The sequence below is a fragment of the Schistocerca nitens genome, chromosome 6, assembly GCF_023898315.1.
Source record: "Schistocerca nitens isolate TAMUIC-IGC-003100 chromosome 6, iqSchNite1.1, whole genome shotgun sequence".
Classification (NCBI taxonomy): Eukaryota; Metazoa; Arthropoda; class Insecta; order Orthoptera; family Acrididae; genus Schistocerca; species Schistocerca nitens.
Genome location: NC_064619.1, coordinates 447,322,405 through 447,338,512, shown reverse-complemented (window position 1 = coordinate 447,338,512; position 16,108 = coordinate 447,322,405). Strand labels below are relative to the sequence as shown.

Below are 16,108 nucleotides of genomic sequence, written 5' to 3'. Positions count from 1 at the left end.
CCCTCCCCTAATACCAGCAGCTCCTGTGAACTACATAAATGCTAGTTGCACCTCCTACACATCCTTCCTTCCCATAACCCTCCTGGCTTCAACCTCTTCTAGCCTCCTACCCCACACCCACCTCCACACTATCCCAAGAGCCTAAGTTCACTCACCCAGAACCCACACCCTCTTGCCCCATCTCCCCTTCCTCCGTTCAGGCAACCCCGCCCAATCCACTCCTCTATACCACTGTTATGTGCTTCACGAATTTGCCAGGTGCTGGTGTTTATGTCATGTTCTTAGCTCGTGCACCTGCTTTCTCTTTCCCCCATATTCCACGCAGCTGTCAGCCACCCTCCCCCAACTCTCCCTGCTGTAGCCATGTGCGCATGCATTACATCTGGCTTGAAACCGAATTTGTACAAAAACAAGCAAAGTTTTAAGTCTTGTTTAAGTGCCCATTCGCGGTTCAACACCTCTCCTATTCAGTGATTTGTTACTGACTGAAATTGCCCCAAGTACTCCATAGTTAATGTTGGTATTTTTCACAAGAAGAGCATTTCTCATGAGTACACTGCTAAAACTTTACAAAATATACAGTTTGTGATGTGACGATCTGAGGCAAAAATATTCTACAGCCTGTAATAAAACCAACAGCCTGGGATCTTGCCAAGAGTTTGGAGGAACAACGTTCGCAATGACATGATGTGGCTTTCCGACTGTCAAGAGGTGACCATATGCTACTACTCCATTATTTGTAAAGCAACATCTGCTTCAATTGTAATGAAAATTTATAAACTGCACAACCAGTTTCAGAGCATTATCAATCCTCAGGTGCTGACAATTAATTGAAAACAATCCTATATGTATGGCAGTTAGGCCAGTCAAAATGTAAAGTTCAGCTTACATGCTTGCAAGTCTAAGGGAGCAACAAGCAGCCTGCTGAGCAAGTCATCAAGGCCAGCAAGGAGGCTGAGCCCCTTGCTGGATGCATGGATGCAATGACTTGATTTGCTGGCTGTTTGTAGCTTGCTTACAAATGGGAGTAAGCAAGCTCAACTTTCCAAAGTAATGATTGTCATTATTCCATCCCAGATTTTTCATTGTTTAATAAATAAATTCTCTTTACAACCGATTTTCTGTTATTTAACATTACCACCTAAGCAGATTCTTACTTTACAAATATATGACTCAGATGCTGACGTTCATCTCATCAAATCCTTTGTTGGTTCAACATGTTCCCGACACTGCTTATCTGCAGCTGCCTAAGCTGTAACTAAATTAAAGACATGTCGGATCACTGCTGGAGTGACTCTACACAACAGGTGGTGAAAGTGAGAGTGCTTAATTGGGGGCCAAGTAAATAGTAATTACAGGTCTGATCACATGGAAGTTCATCTGTAATATTCTCACATGCAGATTAAAAATTCACAACTAATTATAAGTAGTTATCCAGAATGACACACCACCTTTGATCCTCTCATGAAACTAGACTGTACTTTCCACGTCCAGACATTACTTATGCAGCATTATTCCCACCACATACATGGTCACTCAACCCTATCAGTACACTAGTAAACAATTATGATATGAAATTTTAACTTTTAAGCTACATTAAATATAAACATGCTGATTTGTTGATTACAATGGTATCAAGAATGCATTTTCACATAAGTATTTGTCCACAATTTGAAGTTGTAAGAGAATGGGAAAAGATTTGAAAGGCATTAACAATGGCAATTCTGGCCGCAAAATCAATATAAAATGCTTAGTTTTTCGTTGATGATATCGCAGGCACGGGAAAAATTAAAGAACAAAACTAAATCTGTCACAGAAAAAAAAAATATTAGTGGCAAATAATACAGGGCTACGGATATGTCACAAGCAAACCCATTACCAAGAAAATTTGCACGAAAGCAGCAGGAAATTTCTACTAAAGATGGAGTATGGAACAATTTTATTGGTACCCTCCTTCATATACGGGATGATAACAGTGGAAACTTAGAAAGACGTATCAGACTTTAAACAGTACCCAGAATCACTTGGAACAACTATAGGAAAAAAAAAAAACAACAACAACAACAACAATAATAATAATAATAATAATAATACGAGGGTCGTCCACAAAGTAAGTTCCATTTCTATTTCTATCCGCGGCAGCACTACAATTGCAGTTCTGAGCATGCGCCACAGTTACTCTGACTCAAGGAGAAGACATGTACACCATTTTCAGATCACTGTTGCCGATGTGTGGTTTGTAGTGCTTCTTTATAATGTCAGCCATAATTGAAAATCCCGCCACATGTGAAATCAGATTTGTGATTCATTTTCTAAATGCAAAGAAAATTAAACCAAACGAAATTCATTGGCAAATCTGCGAGGTTTACGGACGAAATGCTACGAGTGATTAAATGGTTAGAAGATGGGTCAGACTGTTCAATGAAGGACATGATCAAGTGCACAATGAAGAACGAAGTGGATGATTATCTGTGGTTACCGACGAACCGGTTCACATAATTGAAGAGAAGATTAAGCACAATCGTAAGTTTATACTTAGTGCCTTTGCTATGGCAGTTCCACAAATCTCACAATCACTAATTCATGAAATTGTTACTGAAAAACTGAAATTTTGAAAACTTTGCTCACGTTGGGTACCCAAAATTCTTACTGAACAACACAAAAAACAACGGATGGGCAGTGCACTTCAGTTTTTGACACACCACAATGAAGAAGGCGATTGTTTTCTTTCTCGGATAGTCATGGGGGATAAAACTTCGGTTTCATACGACACCCCTGAAACAAAATGGCAATCAATGAAATGGACACACATTTCATCCCCAATGAAGGTTAAGCCTAAGCAAATCTTGACATCTCTAAAAGTCATGTGCACCAGTTTTTGGGACAGAAAAGGCATTTTTGATTGATTTCTTACCACGAGGCCAAACAATCCATGGACATGGTTACTGCGAAACCATCTAGAAATTGCGCCACGCAATACAGAACAAGCGCCAAGGATTACTGTCAAAAGGTGTTGTTTTTTTTCCACAATAATGCCTGACCTCACACGATGAATGTGACCAAACAACTCTTACGGGAATTTCACTGGTACGCATTTTATCAGCCTCCATTCAGCCCAGACCTCGCTTCGCGCAACTTTCATCTCTTCTTACACCTAAAATCTGTTCTTGCTGGTCAACACTTCAACAATGATGACGAGCTGAAGGAACATGTAACCACATGGTTGAATACACAGGCGGCAACCTTCTATGTAGAAGGCACACAAAAACTTATGCCACGCTATGACAAGTGCCTACAAAATTTCAGAAGCTATGTAGAAAAGTAGTTTAACAGTTGTAGATTTTTGTACAATAAATATTTTTTCTGTATCTGTACACATTTGTTTTAAATAACCAAACAGAACTTACTTTGTGGATATACCTCGTAATACGCAAAGTAATACTGCAACATTACAACATCTGATTTCTACATGCTAATAGATAAGTTCGCAAACATATTGTGCAAGTGACAACTGAAATTCTATGACTATATTTATAGGATAGATACCAACAGATTCACCAACATTATTACTTCAAAAGAGGTAGTATCAGCTGCTTAAGGGAAACTAGAGCAAATTTACAAGATATGAACACCAGAAAGAAAATCTCAATAAATTTTCTAGCTACTGGAACACTAAAAAGCTAAAAATTATACTGGTAAGAAATGATCACAACAACAGAACAAAAGTGAATCATGAAGAGATTTTGGGAAAGAAGTCAACCTGTCAAACCAAATATAAAGCTTAAATGAAGCCCTTAAGATGGCATAACAAAGAAAGGAAGGAAGGAAGAAAGAAAGAAAGAAAGAAAGAAAGAAAGAATTTTCATTACCATTCTTATGGTGCATTTTACTAGTCATCAGCTTAAAAAATTTTGTTCTAATGCAAAGACTAGTGGAATTACTATGGATTGCTTTCAGATTTAACTGACAGCTGTTCTTTATGACATGTGTTTCCATTTTCTTTGGAATTTTTGTGTCTTAGTTCCTTCTCTGTATGAGGCTGTACTTTGTGTAGTTTTTCTTAGCCAAGTGCTGATTCACATACATTGATTTCAAGGGCAATTTTGCAGTGTGAATAAAAAGTATTAATTCTTCAAAACTTCAAAAACACACACACACACACACACACACACACACACACACACACACAAATAAAAACTGTAGTACCGTCTACATTTTATGCCATAACGACAACAATTATTTTTCTTTTACCTCTTTTTGCATCTCTTTCTTGGCAAACATCTGTAGCTCATCACCAAATATCTCCTGAGAATTGAGCACCTCCTGGTAATCCATTTCTTTCACAAAGCTATGATCTTCTATGCCATTTGCCTTAAGAAACTCCATATATGCCACTTGAAAAGCTTGTCCAATTGACTGTGCAATAAACTGGGCCTAATGAAAATAATAAATCTGTAATAACAATTCTGACACCAATATTTATATTAAATGATTTTTGCATGCAGGGTACTGTGATTTTAATGCTTGGGTTACGATATTTAATAATACTAAAACATTTCCTGTCATTCTTGTTTACTGTTATGTACAATGTGTTCTGAGAAGAACTCTATTCTTTAGGACTATAGTTTCTGTTCTCAGTTTACACTTTCTTCAGTTTTTCACCTAGCACTATGTAAAATAAGAGCACCTCTACGCCATAATCCAATACACTTGTAATGTTGCTCACAGTGGTTTACTGAGTGCATTCAAGAAAATCAGTTTTTAAGCAGTCACTCCATTTCTAATTATTCCCACCAAGTCTCATTAGTGTGATTTGCACTTTGTTACTACGATAAATGATCATCAGTTTTACAGTTATTTGTACACAATGCTTTCCATTTAATTTTTTTAATCAGTCAGGGAACTTTACTTTGCAGAAAATGTACAAACCTCTTCACTCTCAAAGACATGACAAATCATTTTGGGAGTTCGATTTATCTTCGGTGGTTCATCCACTTCGTGTGGCACGAAGCGTCGTCTTGCCATTAGCACCACCAAATCGCCAATATCTGCTATGTAAGATATGGTGCGCAGTGCATGGTCCATCATGATTTCCTGTAACATAATTTTGCAAGTATTATAAGCAACAAGAGAATGAGAAAGTAAGGGCACACAAGAGGGACAAAATACTTTGTAGCATAGTAGGATAAATTTGTACACATGATGGTGTGAAGTTCAGGAAACAAACATACATAAACTGTAATATACATTAACAACATACAACCCTAAATTTAGAAGAACCTCTATCAATAATCTGATTACCACAGCACATTACACACTTCTGAAACTAATATGACACATAACACACAACTAACTCAGCTATTACATTTTTATTATAAAATAGAGAAAGAGAAGGATGGGTAACTGAATATATAAATATTGTTGCAGCAATGCTCAACATCCTGTTTCTGCCCCTTCCAACTCTCCCCAACCTTCATGTTGTGTCCTGTGATGGTCATACTGTCATCAGTATAAGTGTGTGAAGAATTGCATAAGTGTGTGAGGAATTGCCGCAAATAGCTCTTTCAGAGTAGGAATATGTATTAAGTCTAAAACGATTTTTTTTTATTTTTTTTTATTTTTATTTATTTATTTATTTTTTTTTGTAGAAATGAAAATTATTTGGCATTACAGCAAGATCAATACTGCTGCATAATACAGACAAATGCAATATAGGTTGGATTACCAAATATTTAATGCATTTCTACAGTGTTATGTCATTAAAACATTTAGTAACAATCTTATGTTAATCAACACAATACTTTATCACGATATGAAATAAACAAGTAATTATGACAATTAATTGCAGCTGCTGAAATGTCAGTATGACTCATTTAACACAAGCATTATGTTTGTTATTAAATATGAAAATAGTGAAGCATTTGAAAACATACATTAAAAGATCGTTCAGTGAAGAGTAAGTACCGTCAAAGTTTAAAGAAATTAATTATCATCACTTTAATATGAAAGTTTAAAAACAATTAAAGCAAACTGAAGTGGATTACTGCAGTTAGTAACATAAATACAGAAATATTGTGGAGCTATAAACAGACATCCACATAATGAACAAACAGAAGTAAAGTCCTAATTTTACTAACTATTATACTGTGTATGTTGGTGTGCAGCCATAAATCTAAGCTGTTTATCATAAAGAAAATTCACTTTAAAAAACTATAAAATTATGAGGCAGAATTGTTGACCAGTACTTATTTTCTCTGGATACAGAATTTTTAGCACTACAGGCACACACATACAAGAGTACACAAACGATCATGGCTTCCAGCAGTATTAGTGTAGTAATTTGCTGGTTACCACACCTACCACCTAAAGCGCATGAATATTGGGCCATTATGACAAGTGTAGTGTGTACCAACATTTGAACGATGAACCTTGAGGCAGCTGCCAGGGGCAGCTCAGTTACTGACTACCATCATCAGGTTCGCCATGTGCTCACAGCACTACAATAGCGACCTAGACGTGGATTGCATCTTTAGACGGGCATGCACGGGCTTCCAGGCCCTCCACTGTTAAATGTGTTCAAGACATGTAAACTACTTTCATTGTATTCCTGATTATGTCATTCTGTGACCCAATAAATTTTCTCTCTTTCATGGCTGTGTGTTTCCTTGTGTTCCTAGTTAGAATAATTAGTTATTTTCTTAGCCTGAATAAAACTATGGTGCCAGATGTAGAAATAATAGAAAAATCTTAAAATTCTTTAACACAAGCATGTACTGCATTACCCATTACAATAACAAAACTGGCTCTAAGACTATGGGACTAAACATCTGACGTCATCAGTCCCCTAGACTTAGATCTACGTAAACCTAACTAACCTAAGAACATCACACACATCCATGCCTGAGGCAGGATTGGAACCTGCGACCATAGCAGCAGCACACGCAGTTCCGGACTGAAGCGCCTAGAACCGATCGGCTACAGCAGCCAGCCTACAATAACAAAAAGAGTTTCTAACACACTATAGTACCTTTTAACTAGAGGAATTAACCGGTCAATTGAAGCAGGATACTTTCTAGGCACTTAGAAGGAAGCAGGATGCTTTCTAGGCATTTAGAAGGAAATGGGTAAACTGAATCGTTTTGGCAGATAAAAATTGTATGAGAAAACAAGGAGCTTCTGTCAAGTTTGGAAAGTAGGAGAAAAGATACCAGCAAATTGAAAACAGTGAGGTGTGCCTCAATAACACTGCATGAACTTCATCTGCAAAACACAGGGACCAGTAATTTATGTTCTGGTATGGTGCACAGTTTAAATATCTTAGAAAATTACATATGAACATCATTTTGCTGGACAGTGTAAGATTTGCTCAAAGGGTAAATTATTATTCAAAAATGTTTTGATGAATTTCACAGTGTGGATAACTTCCAACTGTGGATTGAAAAGATATGGAATCTGGTGTACTGTTTCACAGAACTTTAATATAGATTTAGCAAATGCACACAAAGCAAGGGATGTTTATATAACAAAGGGAAAAGTGAAATAATTTCTTGTGACAAAAACACATCTTTTGTTCAAACTCAAGCACAATCATCTTTATTTATATTTAAGTGATCTACCTTTATACACGAATTTCCACTGTTATTCATGGATGACAACTTCACACACTAAAAATGATGACAAAAATTAAATACTGTAAGCAGCCAAATTACACAGTTTAAAATGTATCTGTATGTGTACTTCCAAACAATCCACTACATGCAAAAAACAAGAGGAACTGAGCAACATTCAGACACCTAGGAATTGATTGTTTTGTTTTTGTTTTCAAGGTTCAAAAACATCTATGGTCATACATGTCATAGGCACTCATGTCAGAACTGTAGAACATAGAGAGAGAGAGAGAGAGAGAGAGAGAGAGAGAGAGAGGAGTTGAAAATTACTACGCATTAAACTCAATTGACAGACTGAAAGACAGCTGAAATCAGGAACTTTGAGAAAGGTCCATAAAATACGCCATAGAGAAGTGGAGGAAAAGTAAAACATGGTCGACAGCTTTCAAGTCGTTCACCAAGACGGCCGATAACTCAGACAGCAAAAACAACTGAGAACGTAAGTGGATCTTCAGAGCATTAGAAAACATGTGCCGTCCCCCCCCCCCCCCCACCCACCACCCCCACCACCACATGCACAGCTTCTGCTACATAGTATGCGAATTTGCAAAAGTTTTGTCCCTGGATTTCAATGTTATTTAGTTGTAAGGTACTGTCATATAAAATAATGCATTGTACCTTGAGATCAGTGTTTAGCACCATTATCTTCTCAGTTGAGATGAACAAGTCCACTTCAGTGCTGGGCTGAGTCTCCCCCTCAGGAGCCTATTAAAACACACATGCCACTTTATACCGACACAATCAGCAGTGACAGCACTCATAATAAAACTAAAAACTATAAGCATAAAAGAACTAAAACATTCTAGCTTGTATTAGTTAATAGAAACACAATACAGTATTCAACTAGCTTTTGAGCTCTTACTCTTTCTCTAGTAAAAGGACACACACATTCGCATTCTTACACACAACCACACAAGACAACCAAACATTCTCATCCATAACCAAGGATGTGAGTGTCTGGGTGTGAGAGAGAGAATGCGCGTATTTTTACTAGAAAAAGAACAAGAGCTCAAACGCTAGTGTAAATACTAAGTGGTTGCCTTTTGTGTATTTTATGTGTTGATCTCTCTAGGAATTTCCATTGTTGTTGTAATGTGAACTGGGTAACTCTAATCCTAATCTGATATACTGACACCAGACCTATCAACTAACTATAATTTCATGAAATTGAGTTTTAGCTTATTCTACAAAATTCAGACCATTATCAGCTCCTGTATTTTGGGCGTTCCAGAAATTTTTTGAATATGAGAAATTATCAAAGCTGGCTGTGTCATATTTCTAGTGACTAATCCGTAATTAATCTAAATTAACTGAAATATGAATCTTTTATGGACATCTTATCACCATTCCCAAATTTTACAGCTTTTCATACTTTTACATGAAAATGTGACAACTTTGTTCAAAGAAAGATAGGAAGATCATCAGAGATGGAGCACAAACTCTGCAGAAATATGGGGTAGGAAATTGGCTGTGGCCTTTCAAGGGAGCCATCCTGACATTTGCCTTAAGTGGTTTAGGAAAATCATGGAAAACCATCTCCCTTCCGTACGGGAGTCCAGTGTGCTAACCACTGCACCACCTTTCTCGGTAACTTTGTTCCAATTTACAAATTCAACACAAGTGGTCAAACTTTTTGTTCTCATCTGGCCCATTGCATTGCTTAGGTCATATAAGGACATTATGTATTGTGCTATGAGATCAAGATACTGCTGTGTTCTACTGTATTGTCTATTACAAAAGGCCTATTTTGGTGCGACGTCCATCTTCGAGTTATCTGTGTAAAGTATATAGTTTGGTACCACATTTCAAACATTGAAATAAATAATTTAATGTATTATAGAATTATTGTTTTCTATGTACATCATGTGGTCTTGAAATCCATATGACATCGACGTCTCAGGTATTCTCACACTACTAAGTTTGTTCCTCTGATGCCAGTGAGGCTATATTAGCTGTAAACTTTTGCTGGAGCAGTTATTTGTGAAGTTGTCAAATTATGAAAGTTTACGGGGGTGGTTTGAAGAGTTCTCGGAACGGAATACAGAGAGAAAAAAAAAAGTACTTTTTTTATTTTTCAAAGAAGTCACCTTGTAGTTTAATGCACTTGGCCCAACGATGTTCCAGTGCCTTGATCCCATCTCAAAAACAAGTTTCCTCCAGGCCTGCAAAATAGTTGTCAACTCCAGCTATCAATTCTTTGTTTGAAGTAAATCTTCATCTACCAAGAAAAACTTTCAGTTTCGGGAAGATATGGAAGTCTGACAGAGCCACATCAGGTGAATAAGGTGGGTGTAGCAACAATTCATACCTTAGTTCGTGTAATTTTACCATGGCGACGGCACATGTGTGCATCACGTCACATAAAGAGTCGCGGCACCCATCTTGCAGATAATTTTTTCATTTCTATTTCTTCAGTTAAAATGTGATATACCCTTTCAGATGACATCTGGCAAACGTGAGCAATTTCACGCACTTTCGATTGGCGATCCTCCATGACCATTTTGTGCACTTTTGCTATAATTTCTGGAGTAGTGACACATCTTCACCGACCACTGCACAGATCATCATCTAAGCTCTCCCGACCAAATTTAAATTCATTTGTCCACTTGGCAACAGTTGAATATGAAGGAGTGGAGTCCCCCTGTGAGTTCTGGAAATCGGCATGAATGTCCTGTGCTTTCATACCTTCCTTTACGAAGTACTTAATCACTACTCGAATCTCTATTTTTTGCATCTTCGCAAATCACTACATCGGAACAACAACAGAGCCATGCCACCACCATAGCTCTCTTCCAAGAACACTGATGTGGCACATGTTTACAGGCAACAGTTCAATGAATATCACGTGAACAACTCGTTGCGCTCGCACTGACCTCTCGTGGTGATTCCAAGAACTTTTCAAACCGCCCTCATATTTCATAATGATGTTACTTGACAGCTCTACTGACAAGTGAGCCAGCAATGCTATATGGTTATTACTACTTATACAGTCAAGTGCCCCCCATGAACCATGGACCATGAGTTGGTGGGGAGGCTTGCGTGCCTCAGCGATACAGATAGCCGTACCATAGGTGCAACCACAATGGAGGGGTATCTGTTGAGAGGCCAGACAAACGCGTGGTTCCTGAAGAGGGGCAGCAGCCTTTTCAGTAGTTGCAGGGGCAACAGTCTGGATGATTGACTGATCTGGCCTTGTAACACTAACCAAAACAGCCTCGCTGTGCTGGTAGTGCGAACGGTTGAAAGCAAGGGGAAACTACAGCCGTTATTTTTCCCGAGGGCATGCAGCTTTAATGTATGGTTAATGATGATGGCGTCCTCTTGGGTAAAATATTCTGGAGGTAAAATAGTCCCCCATTCGGATCTCCGGGAGGGGACTACTCAAGAGGACGTCGTTATAAGGAGAAAGAAAACTGGCATTCTACGGATCGGAGTGTGGAATGTCAGATCCCTTAATCGGGCAGGTAGGTTAGAAAATTTAAAAAGGGAAATGGATAGGTTAAAGTTAGATATAGTGGGAATTAGCGAAGTTCGGTGGCAGGAGGAACAAGACTTTTGGTCAGGTGATTACAGGGTTATAAATACAAAGTCAAATAGGGGTAATGAAGGAGTAGGTTTAATAATGAATAAAAAAAATAGGAATGCGGGTAAGCTACTACAAACAGCATAGTGAACGCATTATTGTGGCCAAGATAGACACGAAACCCACGCCTACTACAGTAGTAGAAAGTTTATATACCAGCTAGCTCTGCAGATGATGAAGAAATTGAAGAAATGTATGACAAAATAAAAGAAATTATTCAGATAGCAAAGGGAGCCGAAAATTTAATAGTCATGGGTGACTGGAATTCAGTATTAGGAAAAGGGACAGAAGGAAACGTAGTAGGTGAATATGGATTGGGGATAAGAAATGAAAGAGGAAGCCGCCTGGTAGAATTTTGCACAGAGCACAACTTAATCATAGCTAACACTTGGTTCAAGAATCATAAAAGAAGGTTATATACATGGAAGAAGCCTGGAGATACTGACAGATTTAGGATGGATTATACAATGGTAAGACAGAGATTTAGAAACCAGGTTTTAAATTGTAAGACATTTCCAGGGGCAGATGTGGACTCTGACCACAATCTATTGGTTATGAACTGTAGATTAAAACTGAAGAAACTGCAAAAAGGTGAGAATTTAAGGAGATGGGACCTGGATAAACTGACTAAATCAGAGGTTGTACAGAGTTTCAGGGAGAGCGTAAGGGAACAAATGGCAGGAATGGGGGAAAGAAATACAGTAGAAGAAGAATGGGTAGCTTTGAGGGATGAAGTAGTGAAGGCAGCACAGGATCAAGTAGGTAAAAAGACGAGGGCTAGTAGAAATCCTTTGGTAACAGAAGAAATACTGAATTTAATTGATTAAAGGAGAAAATACAAAAATGCAGTAAATGAAGCAGGCAAAAAGAAATACAAATGTCTCAAAAATGAGATCGACAGGAAGTGCAAGGATGTAGAGGCTTATCTCACTAGGGGTGATATAGATACTGCCTACAGGAAAATTGAAGAGACCTTTGGAGAAAAGAGAACCACTTGTATGAATATTAAGAGCTCAAATGGAAATCCAGTTCTAAGCAAAGAAGGGAAAGCAGAAAGGTGGAAGAAGTATATAGAGGGTCTATACAAGGGCGATGTACTTGAGGACAATATTATGGAAAGGGAAGAGGATGTAGACGAAGATGAAATCTGAGATACGATACTGCGTGAAGAGTTTGACAGAGCACTGAAAGACCCGAGTCGAAACAAGGCCCCGGGAGTAGACAACATACCATTAGAACTATTGACGGCCTTGGGAGAGCCAGTCCTGACAAAACTCTACCATCTGGTGAGCAACATGTATGAAACAGGCGAAGTACTCTCAGACTTCAAGAAGAATATAATAATTCCAATCGAAAAAAAAAAGCAGGCGTTGACAGATGTGAAAATTACCGAACTATCAGTTTAATAAGTCACAGCTGCAAAATACTAACGCGAGTTCTTTACAGATGAATGGCATAACTAGTAGAAACCGACCTCGGAGGAAGATCAGTTTGGATTCCGTAGAAATATTGGAACATGTGAGGCAATACTGACCCTACGATTTATCTTAGAAGCTAGATTAAGGAAAGGCAAACCTACGTTTCTAGCATTTGTAGACTTAGAGAAAGCTTTTGACAATGTTGACTGGAATACTCTCTTTCAAATTCTGAAGGTGGCAGGGGTAAAATACAGGGAGCGAAACACTATTTACAATTTGTACAGAAACCAGACATCAGTTATAAGAGTCGAGGGACATGAAAGGGAAGCAGTGGTTGGGAAAGGAGTGAGACAGGGTTGTAGCCTCTCCCCGATGTTATTCAATCTGTATATTGAGCAAGCAGTGAAGGAAACAAAAGAAAAATTCGGATTAGGTATTAAAATCCATGGAGAAGAAGTAAAAATGTTGAGGTTCGCCGATGACATTGTAATTCTATCAGAGACAGCAAAGGACTTGGAAGAGCAGTTGAACGGAATGGATAGTGTCTTTAAAGGAGGATATAAGATGAACATCAACAAAAGCAAAACGAGGATAATGGAATGTAGTCGAATTAAGTCGGGTGATGCTGAGGGAATTAGATTAGGAAATGAGACACTTAAAGTAGTAACGGAGTTTTGCTATTTGGGGAGCAAAATAACTGATGATGGTCGAAGTAGAGAGGATATAAAATGTAGACTGGCAATGGGAAGGAAAGCGTTTCTGAAAGTATTTGTATGGAGTGTAGCCATGTATGGAAGTGAAACATGGACGATAAATAGTTTAGACAAGAAGAGAATAGAAGCTTTCGAAATGTGGTGCTACGGAAGGATGCTGATGATTAGATGGGTAGATCACATAACTAATGAGGAGGTGTTGAATAGGATTGGGGAGAAGAGAAGTTTGTGGCACAACTTGACTAGAAGAAGGGATCGGTTGGTAGGACATGTTCTGAGGCATCAAGGGATCACAAATTTAGCATTGAGGGCAGCGTGGAAGGTAAAAATTGTAGAGGGAGACCAAGAGATGAATACACCAAGCAGATTCAGAAGTATGTAGGTTGCAGTAGGTACTGGGAGATGAAGAAGCTTGCACAGGATAGAGTAGCATGGAGAGCTGCACCAAACCAGTCTCAGGACTGAAGACCACAACAACAACAGTTAAGTGACAGCAACTATCTCTCAGTCGTCTATTTCATATACATTTCAAGACCACCTGTTGTATGCAGCAAACAATAATTCTACAATATGCTAAATTATCTACTTCAAAATTTGAAATATTTTGCCAAATTTTATACTTTCTGGAGATAACATGAAGATGACAAGCAGGCCGAAATAGGCATATTTTAACAAAAGCACAATCTAATAGAGCAGTGTCTTGGTCTGATAGCATAATATATACAATGACCAAAAGGTGTTATGTTCATCTATCTTTTGGTACAATCTGTGCTTTAGAAAGAAATTAATGTTTTATGTGCCTACGGCCTTGTCAAAGATGGTGAAGGAGTAGACAGAGGTTCAGATAACACTCTTGTCCTTGGGTTGGGATTGCCCCTAAAGGCAGAAGAATCACCAATGATCAACAGCATAAGGATGCAGAAGGCAATGGGAACCAATGCATTAAGAACATCCAATATGTATCCACAGGCCATGTGGCCTGTAACTGCAAAAGAGTCATGATGATCTCTCCACAGGTAAAAAGATTCTGGAATAGCCCCCATTTGGATCTCCAGCAGGGGACTGCCAAAGGGGAGGTGGCAATGGGAAAAAGATTGAATGACTAACAAAAGGATAATAATCTACAGGTCTGGGTGTGGGAAGCTTGAGCATGGTAGGTAAGTTAGAAAATTTGAAAAGGATAACACAAAGGCTCAGTATCGAAATAGTAGGTGTCAGTGAAGTGAAACAGAAAGGAGGCAAGGATTTCTGGCCCGATGAGTATAGGGTAATATCAACAGCAGCAGAAAATGGTGTAACGAGAATAGGATTCATTATTACTAGGAACTTAGGGCAGAGAAAGAGTTACCGTGAACAGTTCAGTGGTAGGGTTCTTCCCATCAGAATCAACAGCAAACCAAAATTGACAATGATAGTTCAGGTATAAATGCTGATGTTGTGAGCTGAAGATGAAGAGAGAGAGAGAAATTATAAGAGGATATTGAAAGAGTAACACAGTATGCAAAGGGAGATGAAAATCTAATAGTCATGGGGGACTGGAATGCAGTTTTACGGGAATATGTAGAAGAAAGATTTACAGGAGAATTTGGGCTTGGGAAAAGAAATGAGAAGGGAGAAAGACTGAGTTCTGCAATAAATTTCAGGTAGTAATAGTGAATACTCTGTTCAAATTTCACAAGAGGAGAAGGAATATTTGGAAATGGCTGGGAGATATGGGAAGATTTCAGTTAGATTACATCATGGCTGGGCAGAGATTCTGAAATTGGATACAGGATTGCAAGGCGTATCCAGGAGCAGATATAGATTCAGATCACAATGCAGTAGTGGTGAGGAGTAGGCTAAAATTTAAGAGATTATTCAGGAAGAAGTGAGATACAGAAGTACTAAGGAATGATGAGATATGCTGTAAGTTCTCTAAGGCTATAGATACAGCAATAAGGAGTAGCTCAGCAGGCAGTACAGTTGAAGAGAAATGGACACCTTTAAAAAAGGCAATCACAGATGTTGGAAAGAAAAACATATGTACGAAGAAGGTAATTGCGAAAAAACCATGGGTAACAGAAGATATACTTCAGTTGGTTGATGAAAGAAGGAAGTACAAAAATGTTTGAGGAAATTCAGGAATAAAGAAACAAGTCACTAAGGAATGAAATAAATAGGAAGAGCAGGCAGCTACAACAAAAGGGCTGCATGAAAAATGTGAAGACATCAAAGAAGAAATCATTGTGAGAAAGACTGGCTCAGCATACAGGAAAGTCAAAATAATAGTCAGTGAAATTAAAGGTAAGGGTGGTAACATTAAGAGTGCAATGGAAATTCCCCTGTTAAATGCAGAAGAGAGAGTAGATACGTGGAAAGAGTATATTGAAGGCCTCTATGAGGCAGAAGATTTGTCTGATGTGGTAAAAGAAACTGGAGTCGATTCAAAAGAGATGGGGATCCAGTACTACAACCAGAAACTGAGAGTGCTTTGGAGGGCGTAAGATCAAGTAACGCAGAAGTAATAGATAAATAACATCTGCCAGAATTTCTAAAATCATTGGAGGAAATGGCAACAAAACGTTCATTCACATTGGTGTGTATAATGTGTGAATCTTGCGATACATCAGCTGAATTCCGGAAATCCACACAATCCCAAAGACTGCAAGAGTTGACGAGTGCGAGAATTATCACAGAATCACCTTAACATCTCATGCATCCAAGTTCCAAACAAGAATAATTTACAGA

The 16,108-nt window shown here is 38.3% G+C and overlaps 1 protein-coding gene across 8 annotated transcripts in view; it reads right to left on the bottom strand.

Annotated features, from left to right (window-relative positions):
* The window catches only part of LOC126262221 (uncharacterized), a 499,774-nt gene that overhangs the window by 36,252 nt on the left and 447,414 nt on the right, over positions 1 to 16,108 (bottom strand). For all 8 annotated transcript variants that reach the window (XM_049958664.1, XM_049958660.1, XM_049958662.1 and 5 more), the window contains 3 exons: positions 8,286 to 8,372; positions 4,930 to 5,094; positions 4,252 to 4,434 (listed from right to left, as the gene is read on the bottom strand). In XM_049958664.1, coding sequence (XP_049814621.1) covers positions 4,252 to 4,434; positions 4,930 to 5,094; positions 8,286 to 8,372 — 435 coding nt within the window. The remainder of the gene's footprint in view (positions 1 to 4,251; positions 4,435 to 4,929; positions 5,095 to 8,285; positions 8,373 to 16,108) is intronic.